General features: G+C 38.4%; 1 protein-coding gene across 4 annotated transcripts in view; it reads left to right on the top strand.

The window, feature by feature from the left end:
* Positions 1-24,854, top strand: part of TENM1 (teneurin transmembrane protein 1) — a 772,415-nt gene that overhangs the window by 433,604 nt on the left and 313,957 nt on the right. For all 4 annotated transcript variants that reach the window (XM_073879177.1, XM_073879176.1, XM_025852677.2 and 1 more), the window contains one exon: positions 2,186-2,426. In XM_073879177.1, coding sequence (XP_073735278.1) covers positions 2,186-2,426 — 241 coding nt within the window. The remainder of the gene's footprint in view (positions 1-2,185; positions 2,427-24,854) is intronic.

Here is a 24,854-nt window from a genome sequence, read left to right on the forward strand (position 1 = left end):
AGGAAGGAGAGCTGAACTAGGTGATCCCTATGGTCATTTCCAGTCTGAAAGTTTCATCCTTCTACTGCATTTAATAAATGAGTAGTCACTGACGTGTGACGTATGTCCAAGAACATTTAATTAAATCTAATTGCTAAGAGAAAGATTATCTCCATTTTACAAATGAGGAGTTAATGTTTCCAAATGGCAGAGGCAGAATTCAAACCCAGGTTTGCCGTTACCCCCAAATTCTATGCTCTTTCCACGATGCTGCACTGCATACTATTACACCAAACCACCTTCCTTTTTGACGCTTAAAGAGATAAGAGCTAAGGAGGGAAGCAGACATATAAACAAATAACCACAATGGAAGGCGGTATGTCATAAGTGAAAAATCCAGAAGATGTGGAGGATTCTGTGTCTCTAAATCTTAAGGAGGTAAAGAGAGCTTGTATTACAAAGGTCTACAATGTAGTGAGTGGAGCATTGGCCAGAGAGTCAGGAGATGTGGGTTCTAGTTTGGGCCCTGCCCAGTGTCCCTGGCAAGCTGTTCTCTGGACATCAGTTTTCTCATCTGCAAAATGAAAGGATTTTCAAGGTCTTTTGGGTCCCAGCATTCGGTGCTTTTCTGAGTCCAAAGATGGAAAGCATGCTTCTAGTTATGGTTATGAATATGAGCCCTGAGGTTTAAAAAAATTAATGAGATGTTAAGTGCTTGTGATGATATTTTTAGTGGATATGGGATTTGGGCTGGGCCTGGAATAATGGGTTGATTTCGAAAATTCATGAAGCATTTTAGTTCCTTTTAAATATCCAAGGGTAGCTGATTATCTAAAGGAATATTTTGTATTAAAATGAATGATCACTACTCCTTTCCCTATCTATCTTTTGTACAACTTCCTTTTTCATATAGCAACTTTATTTAAAGGGAGAGCCATCTATAGGAGAAAACATAGCCAAGAATTTGTCATGCTCTTGGGGCACCGGTATCATTTGAAAATATGAAAACCATGCCAGTGTCTTCGAAATTCAAGTTGGAGGTAGAGGGATGGAAAGAAGTTATTTTTTTCCCTGTGATCAGCCACTGCAAAGTGAGTCTCAGCACAAACCAGCTGAGCCCTTTTGCTAGGCATGGAAAGCCTCTGGCATTTTTCTGCTTTTTAACTCTCAGTCATTTGGGAGGTGGGACAAAGCCATGCTGTCTACAAAGTTTATCCAGAACGTGCTGGTGTTACAAGAGATCACTTGACATCTATTATGTTTCTCCCGTGGAAGAGAGGTGGCTATCAGCTACAATAGTGATTCCTTTTCAAAGGGGTTTAATTGGGGCATTTCTCATGGGCCAAATTCTAACTCGCTGTCTATACATGTGCCTGCCAGGAAAACAGTGGAAAAACACCAAACAATAGCGACAACAGAAGTCTGAGGACCGCTGTCCCAGGCTGCCCCCACAGCAAACAGGCAGAGAAAAAAATGGTTTCCCTTCCACCAAAGCTGCCGCTAATATGGTAGAGCTCCTACAAAGGTGTGGCGGGTGGGGGAGGGGCGCAGACTGTGTGTTGCATGGCCATGGAAATATATATAATAACCTGAACAAACTCCTTTTCCAAGCAGCACTCTTAGTTGGGGGCGGGGCGGGGGGCGGTGCTGGCAAAGAGATGAGTTTTGCGCAGTTGAATTCCATACTCAGCTGTTTTTCTGGAGTATGGATTTGCTCCTGTGTAGGCAGGCTAGCATCCTTTCCTGAGGTAAGCCAGAAGGTGGCCTTATACTTTTATTTGAAGTGTCGAATGATTTTTCTTGCAACAAATTTGTGCCTTTCACTGGTATTTTCCGAATTGAGATTTTTGCAACTGATGGAAATCTGCTCACTTCTGTTCTGTAACTTAGTGTCTTGTTTATGATTTATTTGTTCGGTAGCAGAAACTATGACAAATTGTGTGATGCAGCCTCATTTACTTTTTAGCTGCTATGGCCCTGAAGAATTTACATGTAAATGCAACTGTGAATGTTTTACATTTCATAAGCGTGCTGCACATGTTTTTGTAAGTTAAGTGACATTTTTACAGATAGACTGAACTTAAAGCTCTGCCCCGACCCCACAGGTTATATTCTTCTGAAATCCTCAGTCTGACAAGCTGTGTTTTCCTGACTGCCAAGTGGGAGAGTAAGTCTCTATTTGGTGTTTTTCTTCTCTCCTCTTTAGACATGCAGAGCAGCCCACACAACCAGTTCACCTTCAGACCCCTCCCACCACCGCCGCCGCCTCCGCATGCGTGCACCTGTGCCAGGAAACCACCCCCTGCAGCCGACTCTCTTCAGAGGAGATCAATGACTACCCGCAGCCAGCCTAGCCCAGCTGCTCCTGCTCCCCCAACCAGTACACAGGATTCGGTTCATCTGCATAACAGCTGGGTCTTGAATAGCAACATACCATTGGAGACCAGGTACTTGAGCTATTATTGATCCCAATAACTTAAATATTGGCAGAGGATGATTCCACCAAGTACAGAAACTCATTTCACCGTAGACATCTGCAGAGACGCACGAATGCACACGGAGATACACACCCAGATGCCTGGGCAGAAGGCAGACCCCTCTGCGGGCACAGGAACGCACACAGGCGCACACATCTAGACTCGGGCACACTCACTGACACAGACCAAAGCAGATTCACGTGGAAAGATGAAACCACAGATGCATAAACACCCCACAGGCAGCCACCCACCAAAGCATATGAAACGAAGCAATTATCTAAACTATCAACGTGTCCTCCGTGTAAAAGACACTCGCCCCTTGTTTTAGGAAACTGCAACATTACAGGAAAATCCAAACACAATTGGAGGAACAGTGACAATTTGGATTTTATTGTAAGATTCTTTCAAAAAGTAAGTTGCCTTCAAACATTTTTAAAAAGGATTTGCTTCATAGATCGGAGGTCCGTGTGTACTTTTAAAAAAAACTCAATTCTGCCTCTAGGGTGCTGTTTGGTCTTTTGACAAAAAAGTTTGCCTCTATTTTTCTGGCACTTCACATATTTAGGTTTTAAGATTCACTCTTTAAATCTTTTTCATGGGATTAAAGTTACAGTTCTAGGTCTCTGGGTCATAATAGACTTTAGCACTAGAGGCGATTAAATGAGAAATTATTCATCATTTCTAGACACTCCCTCTTAAATTAAAAATTACAACTTCCTATTAACATAGACATTACCTAATAAAACATATGGTTTTGTTATCTTTTAAATTCAAGGACTTCCCCTTGCCTTCTATATGCCTTAGATCTACTACCAAAGCTTTTTCTGAACACATTTGTATGCAAACAATGGGTATAATATATCACTTGATAAGCAATGTGTGCTGTCAACTCTGATCAATTTCCATCCCAATATCTGGGAATTGGAATGGAAAGGGGAGGACTAATAAATGCACATTATAAGACTGCTTGTTTTTTTCATAGCAGATTAAGTTATATGCCAGCCATGGCATCAGTGTATATGTCACCACCAACAAACTGAGAGCATTATGGCTCAAATCCAGGAAACTCTATATCATCCATCACTACTAGATTAAATAGATTCATAAACTGATATTTCTGTTATCTCCCAGGAGAAAATATAGCAGTCAGTTCTGATGGTGAAGATAACCCAATTAGAACTGTACCAGTGATAGTGTTTGTGTATCGTTTCTTTTTTTTTTTTTTTAATGAAAGAGGGAGGTGACTGAGGTGAGAGTAGCAGAGAACAATGTGTATCTTCAAGAAGTTTTTGCGAATGTTGGTGATTTACTCACTCCTTTTTAAAATTTATTTACTCAAAAAAATTATTTACTCTTTTAATTCTTTTGTGGGGCTTGGTGATAGAGAGCTAAGGAAACAGTGGGGCAATCTGGTTATCTAGTGATCATGACAAGCAAAACACACTCCTTCCCTCTAAGAAGCCCAATAACAGAAAATCTGGAAGGAGGGTGGGGAATGGGGCTCAGGCAAAAGGAAGGAGAAAACTATTCTTATTTGAAGTGTACATCTAGGCGTGTTTGTACAAACTGCACCCACGGACCTTCTGTATCCATGCAAGGAATGTATTAATTGGTCTCAGCTTCGTAAGACGCAGAGAAGAACGTAAGTTTTCATGTGAGATTGTGCAGAGAGTACCTTTTTAGTACGTTTGGGAATATATTCAGTATCACAAAGATGAATTTTTTTAAATATTTTATTTATTTATTTGACAGAGAGAGAGAGACAGCGAGAGAAGGAACACAGCAGGGGGAGTGGGAGAGGGAGAAGCAGGCTTCCCGCGGAGCAGGGAGCCTGATGCAGGGCTCGAACCCAGGACCCTGGGATCATGACCTGAGCCAAAGGCAGATGCTTAACGACTGAGCCACCCAGGCGCCCCACAAAGATGAATTTTTTAAAAACCTAGAAACCTCGTCAGCTTGATAAGCTAAGATTTCCCAAATATATATCCTTTGAAATGTTTGCTTCACATGTATTCAGTAAAAGGTAACTCTGGGGGCGTCCTGGCACATCGTCATGAGCCTCAGCTTCCTCATCTGTAAAAGTGAATGTGGAAATGCCTGTCTCAACACGTTGTACAGATGATCGAGCTAGTGTGGCAGAAAGTGCCTCATACATTGCAAAGCGTTATACAACTCAAAGGTAATACTGCTATAAAAGGTAAAAATTTTAAAAAATACTATTATCCTTACTAAGTGGTCACCTGCCTCTGCTTAAATAGCTCCAAAATAGGTGATTGATTTATCCCGAAGCCATTCTATTCCATCTCAAGCAACTACCAGAGGATTCTTATTGAACCCAAATCTCCCACCTCTTAACTCTGCCCATTTCTCCCAGATCTGCTTATGTGATCTCACAGAATAAATAAAATCCCTCACACACCTGACAGCCCTCCAATCTTCCTGATCCTGTTCTTCTTTGACCTGCATGTTTCCCCAGTTCCTTCCCCGTTTCCTCACATCAGCTGGTTTCAAATCCTCCATCCTGGTCTCTTTCTGTAGAACACAGTTCTAAACTACTGACTGCACTGCTCTTGAAGTGTCTTAGCCAAGGCTGAATGCAGGTGGGGGGTTTTATTAGGCTCCCTGGTCGCAGGGAGCAGAGTTCATTCAGGTTGCCTCAAATAACTGAGAACATCTTTTCAAGATAAAGTAGTCCACCCCACCCCCGCTTATTGGTGGTTTTGCTTTCTGTAGTTTCAATTACCCGCTGTCAACTGTGGTCTAGAAACAGATGATCGTCCTTCTGACTTATCATCAGAAGGTCAGTAGTAGCCTGATGCTGTGTCACAAGGCCTAGGTCATTCCCCCACTTTATCTCATCAGATAGGCATTTTATCATCCCCCATCATCGCAAGAAGAAGGGTGAGTACATACAGTAAGGTATCTTGAGAAAGAGACCACATTCACGTAACATTTACTATAATATATTGTTATAATTGTTCTATTTTACAATCAGTTATTGTTGTTAGTCTCTTACTGTGCCTGATTTATAAATTAAACTTTATCATAGTTATGTATAGGAAAACATAGTATATATAGCGTTTAGTACTATTCCTGGTTTCAGGTATCCACTGGGGATTTTGGAATGTGTCTCCCTCAGATAAGGGGAGACAACTGTATTCTCTCAGTAAGGTGAGGCCGGGGGAGAGAAAGGGCCATGTGATTTAAAAAAAAAAAAAAAAAAAAAAAAACAAGCCTACCCTTCAGCAAGAGTTGGGAACAGAGCTGATGTACCTTAGATGGAACTCTCAGCAATCACCATGATTGACTCATTCCAAAATCTGTACTATGACTGACAATTGGTTGTCTCCTTTGTTCTTTTTTTTAAAGATTTTATTTATTTGTGAGAGAGAGAGCACAATCAGGGAGGTGGGGGCAGAGGGAGAGGGAGAAGCAGGCTCCCCAGTGAACAGGGAGACCAATGTAGGGCTTGATCCCTGGGATCATGACCTGAGCAGAAGGCAGATGCTTAACCAACTGAGCCACCCAGGCGCCCGTGTCTCCTTTGTTCTGACTAAATATTTCCATTAATGCTGTCTACTCCAATATAAGCTTTTTTGGTGGCTACATAACACTACTGATATACATTGAGAACACTTAGTAACTGAACTTTTAAAACGTCTTAAGTTCTGAGGCTAAGCCACCTTTCTTTTATTCTAAAATTATATAGTTGGAGACTTTTTTTAAAGATTTTAGTTATTTATTTGACAGAGAGAATGAGAGGGAGAGAGCGACAAGCTTGGTGAGGGGCAGAGGGAGAAGCAGCCTCTCCCCTGAGCAGGGAGCCTGACACGGGGCTCGATCCCGGGACTCCAGGATCATGACCTGAGCCGAAGGCAGACGCTTAACCGACTGAGCCACCCAAGCGCCCCTGTAGTTGGAGGTTTTTAACTCTGTGTTTGGGATGGGGGGTACGGGTGGAAATATGTTTAGAGCCTTGATTTGGCTTAATTTGATTTCACCTTGTTAACCTGTGGAGATGTAGTTGAATTTCAAATTCTGCTATACAAAGTATTTGCATTGCATTGCTCCCATAACTGTGTCACCTGTACTTTTGTTAGCTATGCTCTCCTCATTTCTTTTTTTTTATTATTATTTGTAAGTCATTAATAAAAATGCTATGTAGGACAAGATCAAGGCTGGAGCTCTGTGGCACGCCACGGAATCCTTCCTGTGGGTTGACACTTGTCCATCAGGCAACATTCTTTTACTAGAATACCACCCACGTTTCTCCATCTTGTTTGCAGGCATATCATGAGAGACCTTGTCAAATGCCTTGCTGATACCCAGATACAGTATGCCTACATTTTTACTGATCTGCCAATCCTATAGCCATGTAAAAATAGGTGAAATGAGATTTGTTTAACATGACTGGTTCTTAGAGAATTTGTGCTGCCTTCTCATGGTTACTATCTTTTTTTAAAAGTGCTTACAAATCATCCTTTTAGTAACATGTTCTAGAATTGTGCAGTCAACATAATATCCCTTGTTCTAGTCTAAGGATCCCATGTACTTCCAGTTCCTTTTAAAAACCAAAACCAGTATGCTGTCTCCACTCCTCTGACACATCACCACACCGCGGTCCTGAAACTTTAGCAACTATGAAATCTGTGAGACTTGTCACCACTCTGGGACAGAATTTTAATTCATTTAGAACAGTTGAGTGCCTTCTTATGAATGCTTTGACTATCTTAGGCTTCAATTTCTGGTTACAGATGTTTACTTTACCCTTTTCCGTCTCTGATCATTCTTTTCCACAATGAAAGTGAGTCATTGAGAAGGCCTCCCTGATCTCGGTTATCCAATAGCATTGCATGAGTTGTACATCTATCCTATCCATGATCTTCTTGTTCTAAACCTGTATCTAAAAAAAAATTTATGTCGTCTTCAGCAGGTTTTTTTTCAAGTTTCAGGCTCATTTGGGGTATAAACCTTCTTGGCATTATTTTCATCACACCCTCTTAAATTTATTTATCCTTGATTTTCATCTCTTTCTTTTGTTCCGTGTTCCTTAGAAATGTAAACTGAATGGAGAGCACCCAGTATAGGCATGCTGGCTGGTTTCAATAGGCAACAAACCTTTCCAACTCTTAATCCATCTCCTTGTTTTTTAAATGTCTCAGGGCATGAAATCACACCATCTTCACTTTAGAGAACTGCTTTCCTAAAGTCTAGGATTTTGCTTCATAAGGTACTTATGGACTCTAAGCTACAATGGTTGTTTTCTCAAAAGGTTCCTATCACCTTAACTCGCCAGTTTCTCTTTTCTAGTCGGTGAGAAAAGCCAGTCTTATTTTCTCTACCTTTTCAGAAGTAGAGTTTCAACAAGGGAGGTTAAAGACCTTTCATATATTTGCCTTTAGTTAAATGATACATCTAGCAGATGTCTTTGGAGGTTAAATCACTCATGTTCGCTACACTTTACTCTTAGGACACTTTTGTGATCTATGTTGGAAATGAGCATCCATTTCTTCCACTTGGGCAAGAGGCTTATTGGAGATTCCCTGATCCACCATCTATTAGCTGTATGAATTAACACTGCCAAGCCTCAGTCTTCTCATCTGGAAAATAAGGATGATAGTAGCAACATATTCATAAGGCTGTTGTGAGGATTAAAGGAATTAATATCTGCAATGTATTTAGAGCAGCCAGGCACATAGTAAGCACTTTGGTGAATGTTAAAATGATAATAACAACAGTAATACACAAGAAACAACTCTACTTCTGTCCCTATTTTTGTCTTCATCTAATTAAAGATGTTTCTACCCTTATGTTCATGCTTTCCCCAGGTAAACACAACACCATTTCGCTTCCTCTCTTAGTATGCTTTTAAATAGAACATACTCTTTTGCCACTGTCTTCATCCAGTTGGGCTGCTGTAACAAAAACGCCATAGACTGGGTTTTTTAAACAGTAAGCATTTATTTCTCACAGTTCTGGAGGCTGGAAACTCTGAGATCAAGGCACTGGCAAATCTGGCATCTGGTGAGAGCCCACTTCCTAGTTCGTAGACAACTATCTTCTGTGTCCTCACATGGCAGAAAAAGCAAGGGAGCTCCCTGGGGTTTTCCATTCATAAGGTCCCATTAGAGAGATCTCCACCCTCATGACCTAACCACCTCCTAAAGGCTCCACCTCCAAATACCAACACACTGGAGATTAAGTTTCAACATGTGGGTCTTGGGGGGATACATTCAATTCTAGCAACCACCAAATTCCAAACATTAGAATCATTCCCTCCCTTAGGTCGTGATGGCCCATGTCCATGAGGCTTTGTAAGACTGCCCTGTGATAGATCTTCAGAACAGCTTTCAAATTGTTACCTGCCTTGTGTCATTCATAGAAATAATTCCCGCACTACCCAGTATATTCAGAATTATGTCCTGCCCTGAGCCCTCCCTTACTCAGAGATTAGCCTTTCCAGCTCCACCTCTAAGACTTTTCTTGGATTATCTTTTTTTGTGGTGGGGTGAGAGGAGCGTTTTTTGCAACTGGGAAAGATGAGCACATCGCCAAGATGGAGATGGAGAGTCTGGGTGATGTGCATAAGCGTATGTGCTCAATTAACGCTGGACTAAGCTACTTCGTATAGTTGTGAATTGGGACACATTACTTAACTTCCATGGGCCTCAGTTCCCCATCTGTTCTGTGGAGAAAATGACAGATCATCCCTTGTGTGGTTGTTTTGAGAGCTGCGTAAGATAATCCCTGTAAAATGTCTGCTCAGAGCTGGGCACATAGAAAATGTACAATAAACAGTATTTTCAATATAAGAGCATGGCACTGACATGCTGGCAAAGAGAAGAATTCAGAGTTATGACAGTTCCAAGGTCAGAAGTAGCAAACCCTGGTCGGATTTTGAACCCAGGCTGTAGGGCCAGGGTCTTTACATTCAACCACTTTCTGTAGTAAAGAAGGCAAAGTGAAATAAATAACAATACCATAGTGCTTTATTAAATTTGAGTAATTCCAAGGTAGGAACACTTGGAGGTGGTAGATCTAACCCTGAGGAAGTGTTGAGGTAGGGAAATAGGAAAGTAGAAATTTTCCTGAGAAAATGGCCTGAAAGTAATTTACTACTAATAATAAATAAAATTAATAATAAAATCATGAGGCAGCAGTAGGTAAAAAATGGAGGAAAAGGCATTCTGGGAAGAGTGTATTACACTCAAAGGCATGCATGGTGACCAGTCATCCATTCAGTAATATTAGGCATTATCCTTTCTATTCTTCCCCTCCCTCTTTCTCCATTTGCCATTTATTTTTTTTTGAAGATTTAATTAATTATTTGAAAGAGAGAGTGCTCATGTGCAAGTACAAGTGGGGGGAGGGGCAAAGGAAGAACACCTCAAGTAGACTCCCCGCTGAGCGCAGAGCCTAACTGCAGGGCTCCACCCCACAACCCTGAGATCATGACCTGAGCCAAAATCACGAGTCAGACCCTTAACTGACTGAGCTACCCAGGCACCCCCTCCATTTGCCATTTAAACCCTTTACTAGGTTTTCTGGTTTGAGAACCAATATATTCCTTTTAATACTAATAAGAGATAATCATTCTGGAACCAAAGTCCATACTTTTTAAGCTATGATCCAGAAATCAAAATTTCATTCTGAAATTCCTGCTGTTAAGTTGCCATATTCTCCTTCCTTATCCGGACACTCATCCTTGGATGTTCTTCAGTTTGCAGATCTTTTATTCTGGTTCTTCTCCAGAAAGTCTCTCTTCCCCTGCCTGTGGGATGAGCCTCAATCCCAAAGCGGTTCTGTACCTTTAGTGGTACAGTGTTGTGCCTTCCTCATGAAAGTTGGAAGAGCAGTTAAGAGTTTTGATTGTAGAAACCAACAGATGTGGGTTTGAGTTTCAATTCTGCTCCTTATTACCTGTCTATATTTGGGCAAATTATTGCACCTTTCTGAACCTTAGTTTCCTGACCTTAAACCTGAGTTAATAACACTCATTTTCATAAGGTTGTGACAAGGATTATTTTAGACCTCACATGTGATTTGCACTCATTTTAGTTTCCTCCCTCTTTCTGTTCTTCCTCTGCGGCATATTCCTCCTTTCTCCGTTCCTTTGGCACTGGCTTTTGTTCCATTCTAGCTTCTCAGAATTCTGACTTAGCCACTTTCCTTTCTGTATTGCTCTCTCTATTCTGTCCACACATTCTGTATATGAGTAGATTGCTCTGCCTTTAACACAAGGTTAAATGGAGTAGTACTCATTTCTATCGGGAACTCAAACATAACCCATTCCCCACAGAAAACTGGGACAGTTCTCTTAGCTTCTTGACCTCTTCATCCGGATTTACTTTGAAATGGAATTATGGTCATTTTTGGAAAATTGTTTCCCTTATTTACTCTCTTCGCTGTTCCTCAATTCAAACTCCTAACTCAAGGTTTACTTGATACTCTACTCATGGGGAATTTTTGGCCAAGTATTGGCTCTAGACCTTAACTTGAACCAGCCCTCAGAAATGAAGACAGACATTAACCATGATCTATTCACCGTAATGAGTCCTACTTAAAGATTTTGCTGTGATATTTAATACTATTGAGGACTTGGATTTGATATTAACATAACTGCTTCAACTCACAAAGACAAATTGGAATTGTGTGGGGGAGTCATGCCTGGCCAGAAGAGGGGGTAGCAAGTATTTTCATTGACTTTTAGCATATTTTGACAGATGGCTCTAGCTTGGTATGAGGCTAACTGCCCTTGCTGACTTTAGACCAGTGTGAGAGTCAACAGGGTTATTCTGACAAAAGAAGAGCCAGGGCCATTGATGGAGGAGATGTTGGCAAAGAATGGAAAGAGAAATGAAATCTATATGACCCATGTTCGTGACCAGACTTCTAGAGCTAGTGTCTATCTTGGGGAAATAAGAAGAAATACTCATTAGTAGTGATGGCAGTAATTTAAGTCTCTATGGAATAATACTCTAAATATTAACCCATAAGTGTAAGTTCTCCAGTGGTAGTTATATTTCTTTGTTACATAGTACTGCTAAAATACACCTAACATTTATAAGTAGGATTTTTTCTTTAGTACATTTGCAATGGAAAAATAGATTTAGAGACAAAATTTTTTTCTTTCAATAATGACTAGAGGAAAAAAAAAGCTCAGAATGTACATATTCAGTGCTTAGATCCAACAATATCTCATGCTTTAATCCTTTAACAGCACTGGGGTTAGCAAAATCTATCTTCAGCCACAGATTTAAAGATTCTTTTTAAGACAGGAAAGACTTCGTAGAACTAATCTATGCCCTGTAAATCCTGTTTACTACAGATGAGCAGGAATCAACCAAGCTTTTCAGCCTACACCAAATGATGGATATGGAATATGTTGAATTTACATGAAGGAGAATTCTGGAGCCTTAAAAATATATTTTACATATTGAGAGTAAAAATAGATCTATAATAGTCTATTGTGCTTAGGCAGTGAAGAGCAGTATTTTGGAGATTATCATGATACAGTCTCTAATCACTGGTGGTTTTGATTTGACTATTTTTAGTTTCACTTTCAAAGTATAAGCCATAGGCAAACATAATGTGTTTCATTTTATAAGGAAAGGAAATTTCACCATAGGTGAGATGAAATCTGGTGTTAATATGGAGAAGATTTTTTTTTTTAGCAATTCAAATGTGAATCTAAACAGATGTTTTAGGGGAATTTTAAAAAATGAGTTGATTGGTGAAATATATGAGTGTAGCAAACCAAAATTAAATTTTATTCTTTTAAAGATTTTATTTATTTATTTGAGAGAGAAAGAGGCAAAGGGAGAGGGAGAAGCAGTCTGCCCAAAGAGCAGGGAGTCTGATGCAGGGCTTGATCCCAGGACCCTAGGATCATGACGGGAGCCAAAGGCAGACGCCCAACCAGCTGAGCCACCCAGGTGCCCCGAAAATTAAATTTTAGAGGAATCTCTGTACCAAACTTTTTGCCTCCCATCCATCTATATACTTACCTATCCTGGGTTGTATATTTAAAGTAGAAATATCTGGTTTTGATCAAGAGAGAAACTAGTTCTTAACTTCATTGACTACAAAGTTACTTATCCAGTTAATCGTAATAAATATTTTCATTGTCATGTCAAGTTAATAGACACTTGTCTATTTCACTAGAAGTATGAAATGTATTTGAATTAGCAAGGAATGATTTTCCTGTCAGTTATTCTCCTTATTTTCTACAGAGGTGTGTGTGTGTGTGTGTGTGTATGTGTGTGTGTGTGTGTATCAAAGACATTCTACTAAACATCTCCTTTTGGGAGAATCCAGCTGGTTCTTTATTAATTCCACAACATAAAAATGTTTGTAGCTTTAAAAGCAAAAGATAAGATCAGGTTAAGTCTTGAGGTCTTTGAAATGTCTCTGTAAGAATTGTGAAAGTGTGGTACTGACTATTCCGTTTAAAGAACAAGAAAACTCAAAAAGATTTGCCCCCTTTGATGAACAGATAAGCAAATAAACAGTAACATCTGCTTCTCCATTCTGTTAATCTTTTTTGGTGTGATATCTGAGGATATAAGAATGTATATAATGTGAATATTTTAAATGAAAAACAGTTCAGTATAAATACTATGATAAATTAATTCTAGCATAAATAAGTTTTTGCAAATTTTGACAAATATTTGTTGAGTGCCCACCATGGATCAACCAGTGTCCTAGTTGCTGGGGCTACAACAGAGAACAAAACAGAAAAAATCTCTGCCTTTATGGAGCTTACATTTTAGTGGGGGAGCCAGCCTTTATCCTCGAATTTAACTATATCGAGGCTAATAATATTGCAGGACTAGGGGTCTATAGATGTAGTATGGGAGAAGGAGGAGAGGAATCAAAGATACCTCTTAGAAGCCTTTTTTTACCTGCCTTCACTTCCCCATAGCACCTTTTATAGACTTTTCCCTTATCTGTGGGCTAGCATTCTGTGCATATGTCTATAAAGACCTTATTCCATTGTATATTTATACTCTCCAAATATTTTATTTACTTGTCTTTACTCTCTGTTGCAACTTGAGTGAAAGACTATGTCTTCTTTTTTTGCTTTGATTCCTCAATGCTTAGCTCATATTGTTTAACAAAATTTTTGTAAGGTATATGGACAGACAGAGTAACTGAGCAGGGAATTACAGATGGAGTAGATTCCTGAAATCAGAAATAGTATTTGGTAGAAGCAGACAATGAATTTTGTTTGGGAAATATTGAAACATCCATGTGGGACATCCGTATTGGAAATGCTCAATATCCAATAAATAGTTGAAAATAAGGATCTGGGTCCCAGGAGAGAAAGAAAGAGAAAGTTTTTCTCCTATCACCTACCAAATGCTTGCTATGTGCTGAACATTGCGTCAAGCCATTATCACATTTATTCTTAACTTAAATTTTTTTAAAAACTGAGGCTTAGAGAAGTTGAACAATATGTTGCAAGGGCAGCAGTTAGTATGTAACGGAGCTAGTTCACTCCTGTGTCTGTCTGATTCCAGAGCTCATGATTGACATGAATAATGAAGAATTTCATAAGTCGACATAATAATTGAATTTCCATGAATGATGGAGGAAATACTGAAAAACCTAGACAGAGTTTAGTGCAAGAAGAAGACCATAAACCAAACCATCAGAACACTTACATCTTAGGAGTTCATGAAGGAAAACAAGCCAGCATAGGTGATTGAGGAGTAATCATGAGAGAGAAGACACAACAGAAAAATTTCAAGATCATCATCACGGTTTTCAGATGCTTCAGAGGAGTCAACTAGAATATGGATGAGAAGAAACCGTTCATTCTGTCAACTACAGGCTTGTTGACTTTGAAGCAGCCAGTTTCAGTAGAGTGATGAGATTTAAGCTAGACTGAAGTGGGTTGGAAGAATAGGTAAGTGGTAAGAAAATGGAAGTGGAAGGTAAACTACTCTTCTGAAATAAAATAGTAGATTGAGAGGGAGCTGAATTAGAACAAAACTTTCATATAAATTGGAAGGAGGAAAAAACAGAGGAGGGACTCCATTTAGTGTGGATGTAGACAGTAGTTACTAGGAGAGCAGCATAGTTGACAGAAAGAAACCAACAGACCAAGCTGGAGATCAAGTTTCCTTACTGATAACAGATACAGAAACTTGCAGGAATGGGCACATAATGCCGAAGACCACCTCATGACCCCGCACAGTGGTACAGACTTCCCAGGTTGCTAGGTTTCAACAAGGGCATACAGCTGATGATGTCACCACCTCTGGGGAATCATAAATTCCTTAGGGGTAAAAAGTTTGCTTTTCCTATTCTTATACTAGAGCATGGCATTATACCCTTGCACCCTTATTTAAAGTTGGCTCAAATATAAGTCTTATTTCCAAGGGCAAGCAGCTAAGATTGGCCAACCCAAGATTAGAATTTAGACTTCCTGTCTCCATCTGGCACACACAAAACACTAGGCAGTCCCCTGTTGCTGATGAAGATACTTAATAGTGACATATGTACACACAGGGCTTTCATTGACATTATAAAAGCTAACTTATGATTATTTCCAATTCAACTATCAAAATATCAAGTATAACATAAAAACACAGATACCATTGATTTTTTCCTTTTGTGGCATAATATTACCCTCCCAAGTAAACTGACTTTCTTCTGGAAGAAAATATTCACAATCTGCTATTTCCCCTACCTTTCGACTAAAATAACTGTTCTTCTTTAAAATCCATAACAGTCTTATTCTTCCACATTTTGTCACTTACTATACTGAATAGTATTTTATGGTAACATGACTGGTTGCTTTTTAGTAGATGCACTTGCAACTAAATGCTTTTTCTTATTTGCTATCTTCAAAAGACTCAGACTTTAGACAATATATATTGTATATATGTGTGTGTATGTCTGTGTGCAAATGTGGTCATATGTGCTTATGTATGTGTGTAGGTATAAGTTTCTGTTGTTCAGAGTCCTTTCGCTGGTTATTTCATTTTAAACTCTGAACAACCCTGGGAAGGCAGGCATAACAAATAATGCCCAATTTAAAAATAAGGAAACTAAGTTGTGGGAAATTTTACTAATGTGTCCATGTGGCAGTTTAGAGCAAGAGTTGGAACTAAAATTCAAGTCTCCATGCAGCCAAGCCAGTATTCTTTGCACTCCAACAGTTTGTCTCTGGAATGTAAAGAATCCCAAGTTATCCCTTTTTGTCTTTCAGTGAATATTTATAGTTCAGCTAAATTTCCCCGCCTGGAGACGTAATCTACATTTTATTCTATTTATATTAAAATCTTGATGAGCCTAAATGCCCAGAAAACTGGGGGTTCTAGTTAATTGGATTTGGTAGATAGCTTAAGGTTAAATAGAACTTTTAAAAAATTGCCATTCTTGTTGAAAATCATTCTTAAATATGAATCTACTTTCCGTTTTAATCCAAATGATCCTAATTTAATCTATTATAATTGAAAATCTTACGTTAAGTCAGGGTTGTCATTCTGAACATGATTTTTTATTGTACAGCACTTTGGATGTAGAAAATATTGTAGAGTGAACAAAATGTCTCATGGTCCCATGATATCCTTTGTGAATTTTGGTTGGCCTCTCGTGAGTAGTTAAAAAAGCGCTGGATTTAGAATTGAAAATCTTGAGTCCAAGTCCAATTCTGCCACTAAATAGTTGTGTGACCTTGATAATGTCTCTTTCTTCCTCTCCAACCTCATTTTGCACAACAGTCAGGTGAGGGAATAAAGCTAAATGGTATTTGATGTCCTTTAGGCCTTTACTTTCTCTGTTTTTCCGTAGCTTGCCTTCTTGTCATTTGCTCCTCCACTGAAACAATCCTGCTCAGGTTAGCTTTCCAGTTAGTTGGATTCTAATGAATTGCAAGATTACAGATTCTAGGTGAGGTCCCCTAACAAGTCAGATAAATTGAAGTTAAGCAGTCATGATTCCTTCAAAAATTCCAGTAGCCAAGAGGAAATGAGGAAGACACTGTGCATCCCTGTCTGTCAGGGGGTAATGGTAATGGCAAACAAACATAGTTAGGAAATCAATCATAGGCCAGTACAAGACTAGTCTGTGAACATGTTTTACTGATACACATAGGTGCTCAATAAAAGTTTATTAAATACATGAATTTAAGAACAAAACCCTTTATAAAGACAGGATTCAAGATGTAACACCTTATAAAGAAGTCGTCTACCTTGCCTTGGGTCATATTGTGAAGCCCCCGATGTTTCAATATTTTCTTTCAATTTGTCATTATCTGTCTAATTAAGAAATAAATATAACTTTATTTTATGTTTCTTATTCAAAAATAAAAATACAACCTGGATTGGGTTTCAGTTCCAACCAGCCATTACTATACTCCATCCTGTGAATCCATGATGATATTTTTTTCTGAGTACTAACAATGATGCAGAGAGAAAATAAGTTTAGATTCAATATTATATTTGCCAAATAGTGATGTATATTTAGAGGTCAGAGAAGTGAGTGAAATCATTATACTCTTGAAGTTGACCTGACCTTGTTTATCTCCTTGTGCTGTCCCTGAATAATTAAAGCAAACCAATGGGTTTCTTCTTTGCACTCTTGAATCCACGCTGCAGGGACAAGGGAAAGAATATTTCCCTGGAAGGAAGGCCTGGTTTCCACAGATTCTCCTGTGTTCAAGTGGAATTATAGTTTCTGAGCTTTAGAGCATGGCACAAAGCTAAATTTGACTGTTTCTTAGGTGACCTAACCTGAGAGGGGTTAATGTTGTTTCAATTGCTATGATTATTGTATATTCTGCATGTTTTAATCAGTATTTCAGGATTTGGATTTATGTCTTGTGACAGTTCTTGAGAGGTACAATTTGAACAGCAATTTTAAAAATTGAAAGTAGAAAATGTTTTCTATTTTCCATATCTTACAAAGATTTCCTTGTTTGGTCAGCAGGGGTAAAGTTGGAGGTAATTATGAGTGACTTGTATGTGCTCTCTGGCCCCAAGGTTCAGGGAATTTGTTTGGATAATAGACCAATCCCAAGTGCACATAGCCTCAAGGGAGGAACAGCTGTGAGCTTGGGAGGACGATATGATCATGAGTGACTGGCAAGAAAATCTTTTTCCTGAGAGTCTTATAAAGAATGACAGATTCCTTCCCATAGGGATGCTGAATACTTCAAAACTGCATGCTCCAATCAGAGGAATAGTTTTAGACCTTTTCTCAACCTCACTGTGGCATTTCAGGCTGTATGATTCTTTGTTGTGGGGGCTGTCCCATGCATAATAGAATGTTTATCAGCATCCCTAGGCTCTTACCCACTAGATGCCAAGAGCACCCTCCCCCAATCGTGACAACCAACCACGTCTCCAGACAATGCCAAATGTCCCTTGTGGGCCAATTCATCCCCAATTGAGAAACGCCATTTTAGACTAATGGTGAGGCAAAATCTTTTGTTTCCTTCCTGCTCACTTTACTCAACCCCTCTTCAGATTCTAGCAGTTTCTTTTGTTCCCTTCCCATCTTCCCTCTTCATATTCCTTTCTTCCGAAGGCTTTGTTAGTGGGTTTAGATAATTCTCAGGTTTATAGTATAATTTGTGTTGGAAACCACTGCTATAAGTTGAATGTTTGGATCTCCCTAAAATACGTATATTGAAAACCAAGATGATGGTATTAGGTGGGGCCTCTGGGAGGTGATTAGGTCCTGAGGGTAGAGCCCTCATGAATGGGGTTAGTGCCCTCATGAAAGAGACCTCTGATTGCTCCCTAGCCCCTCCCGCCCACTAGATTCCCACAGCAGACTGGGGAACAGTCTGTAACCCAGAAAAGGCCCTTCACCAGAATCCTGCTGTGCTGGCACCGTGATCTTGGACTTCCAGCTTCCAGAACTGTAATTTCTGTTGTTTATAAACCAACTGAAGTTGATGGTATTTTGTTATAGCAGCTCTAGTGGACTAAGACAACCGCTAAACTAAATCCATTTAGCTCTAAGATCTCCCCACCCCCATCAATTGGTTTCCTTTTCATATAGTGGTAACTCCTTATATAATTTTATCCCCAATTTACTTGTCATATCCTGCATTTCTATGTGAGAGTCTTAAGCAAGAGGAATGTATTTTTGACACATTGAATGTGTATCAGTTTGTATATATACTTAATTGGTCTGTTTTCTGGGAATACAAAAAGCTGGGGGAAAAGCAGCATATCACTGCTGACTGTTTGAATCAGATCTAGACAAAGGAGCCCCGGGTGACCTCCAAAGCCACTAACAAATGATCCTCTACCCTGGCATATATAGCCATATCTATCTATCTATCTATCTATCTATCTATCTATCTATCAAATTTCCTTTCTTGTTCTATTCCTTTTTCTTCTGCACTCTTCATTTTCCCTTTGTTCACTCTTTGTTCTCTCTCTCCTGAGTTTACTTTAGATCTACACTACTCTTGGGCATTTCATAGCTCTTCTGATATTGTTCTGTGCTGAAAAGCTTACAGGGCCACAGGAGCCTGAAAGAAAATGGCACATTTGGGAAACCACACATGAGAGGAGGGCCAGAGCTTAGGGGGTATTGGAGACAATGGCAGTGGGGAGGTGGGGAGGCCTGTGGAGACCAGATCATGCAGGACCTTATAAAGTAGTACACCTTCATTCCCAAAATAGGAAAAACACAAAAAAGAAAAGTAACTACAAATTCCGCTACCCAAAGATAGTTAGTGTTAAGATTTCCGTGCTTTCTTCTAGATCAGATCTCTGTAGAGTAGGAATTTAGAGTTGGAGTTGTTTTCGTTTTTGTGTGGGAGGGGACAGCACCCCGCTGTGCATGGAATTCTCTTCATTGTCCTTTTGCTTTCTGGAGCCACATGATGTCTCATTACTGTTTCTTTCTGCACATATTCTCTCTTCTCAGGCTTCATTTTAGATGGGATTTGTTTATCTGTTCCCTTGTCATGTTGTAACTCCAGCTCTGGCTCAACATGACCTTGCGTCTTGACTTCCTTAGATGACTGGGTTTCTGTGTCTAGATTTCTGAGAGAGGGAGAGAATACGATTGTCTCCAAGGTTGGCTATACAATTCTGTTGCAGTTAACTCTGGCTACAAGCAATGTGGAGTGGGATTGGGACAGTCATGGATAAGTGTGCTCTGTCCAGGCTCTGCTGAGAGACAATGATCAGCCTAATATGCTTATGTGGTTGAAATTCTTAATATGACATCATAATATTCCATGGAACGAATGTACTAAGCTCCTTCCATATTTGAGTCTGGTCTGTCAGTGGATGAGTAAGGAGACTGAGGATCCTGGGTGGGAAAGTTCTAGGTGAGAAGAGTGGAAGTATCAGACATCACCTTTGCTCACACTTCGCATGAGCCAGAACTCACATGACCATACCTAATGGAAATTGTTGCTGGGAAATGTAGTCCGTGTGTCCAGGAAATAAGGAGAACATGGATCCTGGTGAGGAACAGACAGCTTCTGCCTCGGGCCACTTCTTTGATTTTGAGGTTGATATTTCACAAGACAGCCTTGCCTTTTGTCAGTCTGTCCCTCAGAAAAATGTTAGACTGGATAGGTTAGATGACTGATTTGAGTGACATTTCTTACTTTATGGCATTATAAAGCATTTTTGCCTTTACATGTATGAGAAAGACTTACAAACCATTGAAAGTTAATGTAAGGCAAATGTTGATCAACACCCTTCAAAAGGTGCATTAGAATGATAATCTGTATTTTCAACCTGAAGAGCTTAGTGGGAAATGCTTATGTTCTCTCCTTATTATACTCCTTTGAAATACTCTTTCTTTAAAATCAGGTGTCCTTGCTAATAGATTACAATTCAGTTAAAATAAATCATACAGAAACGTATGCCATGTCGACTGGCTCATAAAATAAATGAGGAAAATGCATATCTATAGAAAATGAAGATGAATAAAAAAGTAATCAAGGCATAGAATACTCTACCCACTACCCACTTTTCTAAAAAGAAAAATAAATAAATAAGCCAAGTAACCAGTGAAACCAATTCTACAAAACCAGCAGGTTGCTCTGATAAGTAAAATTGGGAATAGACTTTGAGTTTTTGTAAAGAGAAATATAATTTAAATTTTTTCCAAAATCAAGAATTTTTTTTAAATCCTAGGAAATTTGGGGTCTGGTTTAATTTAAAACATGTACCCATAAATTTTGCCTTGGTCACATGTCTATTCCCATTTAAAATGGTCCCTGTTGGGAGATGAACTACTGAAAACTCTGGAGTGACATTCCACTATTCCTTCATGGAAATGATGTATACAATCATAAGAAGATTGAAAATCTCACCCACCAATAGCTTTTTAAGTTTTTTGAGTTTGAAGAGAGATTACAGCTTTCACAGCATACCTTAGGAACTAAATTACTATTAAGTACAAAGAAAATGAAAAATTGGTAAGCTTACTTATCTGGGTAAATAATTTTTATGTATTGGCCTGAGCCTTTTCATACAGGAACATTTACATTAATAGAAAATATTAATTTGATATTTACCCCTCAACTGGTGTAGGGTTTTTTAATAAAAATTTTTTAAATTAAAGTTACATCTACAGAGCATGGATCTAACTTGGAAAATGAGAATGAGAGTGTGTCTTAAAGGGCATTATTATAAAGTAGAGGATGATTATTTATTTTAATTTATTTTGGGGTCTACTAAAGCAACTTGATCAAACAGAATATGTAATATTTTCTTTCTCCAGCCTTTATATATCTATGTCAGAACACCTAGCTCCAACTTACCTCTGAATATCCTGTTACAGAAATCTTTAATTTATATAGGAAAGTCCAATACACTATTACATAAAAGATGTTCTGATGTCTCTCATATTCTAAAAAGGGAGACATGACAGTTAGCTCACTGTGTACCCTCCTGATATCATTTTGTCATTTCTGTAATTTTAAGACTTGAAACAAATATTTCCATAAAAACACCTTTAGTGGAATACTAAACTTATATATATTCACTTTGAGGAGAAAATGCCAAATGATCATGTGAATTAAGATTTTGTTACATTAGTGATTAACATTATGAGTGATATCAGTGATGTCATGAGTTAATATGTGCACAGTGGTTAAGTAAATGGGTTTTATTGTTCATGCATGAATTTAAAAATATTTATTGAGCACCTACTGTTTGTTAGGCACCATTCTAGATGCAGAGGATACAGCAGTGAATAAGACAGACATTCCTACTCTCATGTAGCTTACGTCTAGTAATCAACAAAACTGAAGTAGATTCCCACCTCTGTCACTTACCAGCTGTGTGACCTTGGGAAATTTATTTAACTTTAATAGCGGGATTCTCAGCCTCCTAAGCTGTAAAATATGCATAATATCACCTTCCTTTATAGGGTTATTGTGAGGATTCAGTGAGAAAGAAGCACAAAGTATTTTAGCAGAGTGCCTAGCACATAGATGTGGTTTAGTGTATGGTCGTTGCTGTTGCCATTATTATTAGCAGCAATTATTTTTAATTATTAGTATTTTTTATTAATAATTCTTTCACTACCCAAATGTCTTACAAAAAGAGATGAAAGATGAATCAACTATTTCTTTGATTTGTTCCTTTTAGATTATGTGAAAACAAAATGAAAGCTTATAGTTGTCCCTTTACATTCAACAAACCAAGAGATATTTGCTCACAAGTGAAATTTATCTTAGGGTTCCCAAGCCTCATTCATTTTGCACAGTGATTCAAGAGGCTTTTAGAAGAAGCAAAAGCGTCATACAAATCAATATATATTCATTGAGTACCTTTGAAGTATGAGACAACACACATAGAAATTAAGACTTAGTCCTGCTCTCAAGGAATATACAATACAGGCAGGATGGATATTCTGATTAAAAGAAGAGTGGGAATAATAGTCACAAAAAGATTTTTAAAAGAACTCTCCTGTTAGCTACTAACTACCCCACTTGCAAAATTACAATATCAGTCTAGACCATAGAGCATTACCATTCAAGGATAAACTGTAGAACTAATGCTTAAACCTAGAAAAATTAAGGTTTAGATAGGTATCCTGAAACTCTTTAAAAAGAAAAAGAATCTTAAAAATTATAAACAACGTGGAGAGGGTATAGATTTTTTTTATAAACACTTAGTATGTAATGTTTGGAGGGGATATATGGGCAGGGGTGGCTTAAAATTTGGAAGAAAGAACCTTTGAGAAAATAAAATTAAACCCTCCCTTATGTAACTGTTAGGAGAGAAATACAATTTGTTACCCCAGGAGGTTGTCCAAGCTGGTAATTCCATTGAGGTTCAAGAAGAGTTTGGATAAATACTCTTTGGGGGAGTATTTATCCTAAAAAGGAGCATCAGGAATGGGCTACAAAAGACAAACTAGAGATGTTGAGGTTGATAATCTTGACTAGTAACCATACTTTTCTGCAAAATAACACTAGGTGTTCTTGTCAGAGAAGAAAATGGGGCTGACCCAGCATGGCATGTTTTAAAATTTTTCTCATGTTTTTGGAGGCATAAGAATAAATACCTATGAATAGACATTTCTCCAACGATGATATAAAAATATCCAACAAGCCTATGAAAAGATACTTAGCATCACCAGTCATCAGAGGAATGCAAACCAAAACCACAATGAGATGTCACTTCACACCCATTAGGATGGCTACCATCAAAAAAAAAAAAAAAATAGAAAGTAACAGGTGTTAGCAAAGATGTAGAGAAAATGGAGCCCCTCTGCACTCTTAGTGGGATTGTAAAATGGTGCAACCGCTATGGAAAATGGTATGGCGATCCCTCAAAAAATTACAAATAGAGGCGTTGTATGATCCAACAAACCCACTTTTGGGCATATACTCAAAAGAATTGAAAAAGGATCTAAGGACATATTTGCACACCCATGTTCGTAGCAGCATTATTCACAAGAGCAAAAAGCAGAAGCAGCCCAAATGTGCATGGATAGATGAACGAGTAAAGAAAATGTGGTATATACATGTAACAGAATATTATTCAGCCTTGAAAAGGAAGGATATCCTGTCCTTTGCTACACATGAGGTACCTTCAGGACACTATGCTAAGCGAAATAAACTACAAAAAGACAAATACTGTATGATTCCACATATATGAAGTATTTAAACTAGTCCAATTCGTAAAAAGAGAAAGCAAAGTGGTGGTTCCCAGGGGCTAAGGGAAGGGGGAAAAGGAAATTGTTTAATGGGTATAGAGTTTCATATTTACAAGATAAAAATTTCTGGAGATCTGTTTCACAACAGTGTGAATAAATGCTACTGAACTGTACCCTTAAAAATAGTTAGGATGGGGGCATCTTGTTGGCTCAGTCGGTAGAACATGCAACTCTTGATCTCAAAGTTGTGTGTTCAAGCCCCACGGTGGGCGTGGAACGCACTTAAAATACAAAATAAAAATAAATAGGATGATAAGTTTTATATTTTGTAGTTTTTTATCACAATAAAAATGCATTTAATAATTTTCTTAAAACGAAAAAATGTCTAAATGCCACAATTCTATCTGAATGTGATTTGGCCGTAATAACTTGACTCAAGGCTTTTTCATTGCAGTCTTCTGTTTTATTTTATTTTCTTAAATCACCCTCAGCTGTGAACTGGAAATAAGTTGAATTCCTTCTTCTGGTTATAAAAATGAGTCAAATGCTTATAGCTAAGGGAATACAGGTTTAGATATTCGTCTCATAAGCATGTTTAGAAGATGTAAAAGAAAAACCTCATTGGATATTTATGCATCTGTTTTTAGAAAGCTGTAGATTTCTGTCTATTTCCTATAGAATTTTAAGTGCCACATTAAATCACATTATTTAGTGCTAACAGATACCCTCAGAATTATGTAGCATGAGGGGTTTGAGAAGAGAGAGTACATTTTCCCCTTTTTTATAGATGATTTTAAAATCCTTACAGGAGCATTTATTATATTCCCACTTACCACCACTGGGTCTCATCAGTCTTGAAGATATTTTTTTTCAATTTCCTTATATGCCCATTTCCTTTTGGCAATATCTTACTTTTCCTTTTTAAATTTGAGCTTGAATATTAAAACAGATGCAAAGGAGAGTACTACTTACACATAAACTCTTGAACTGCATTTTTATCATTTGCTCTGTGCAAAAAACCCAATTGTATGAAATTGATAGCAACATTTTAGTATATCTTCAGGTCCCCAGGGAAAAGCAATGTGCTTAGACAGATGATTTGATTTTATGAGCACATAGCTGAAGTCTAGCGCTGCGCATTTGTCTTTATGCTCCTACTTTTTTCAGGAACTATGAAAACACATTTAGGCAGTAGTTTCACTTTCCAACAATGGACTGCAAAGCCTTTGACAATACATAGCATTTGCAGCGCTGTTTTTCATGATCCACATCAAAGTATAGATCACTTGAGCA

Source organism: Callorhinus ursinus, unplaced genomic scaffold (genome assembly GCF_003265705.2).
Source record: "Callorhinus ursinus isolate GAN/ISIS: 27379988/994484 unplaced genomic scaffold, GSC_fseal_2.0 scaffold33, whole genome shotgun sequence".
NCBI lineage: Eukaryota > Metazoa > Chordata > Mammalia > Carnivora > Otariidae > Callorhinus > Callorhinus ursinus.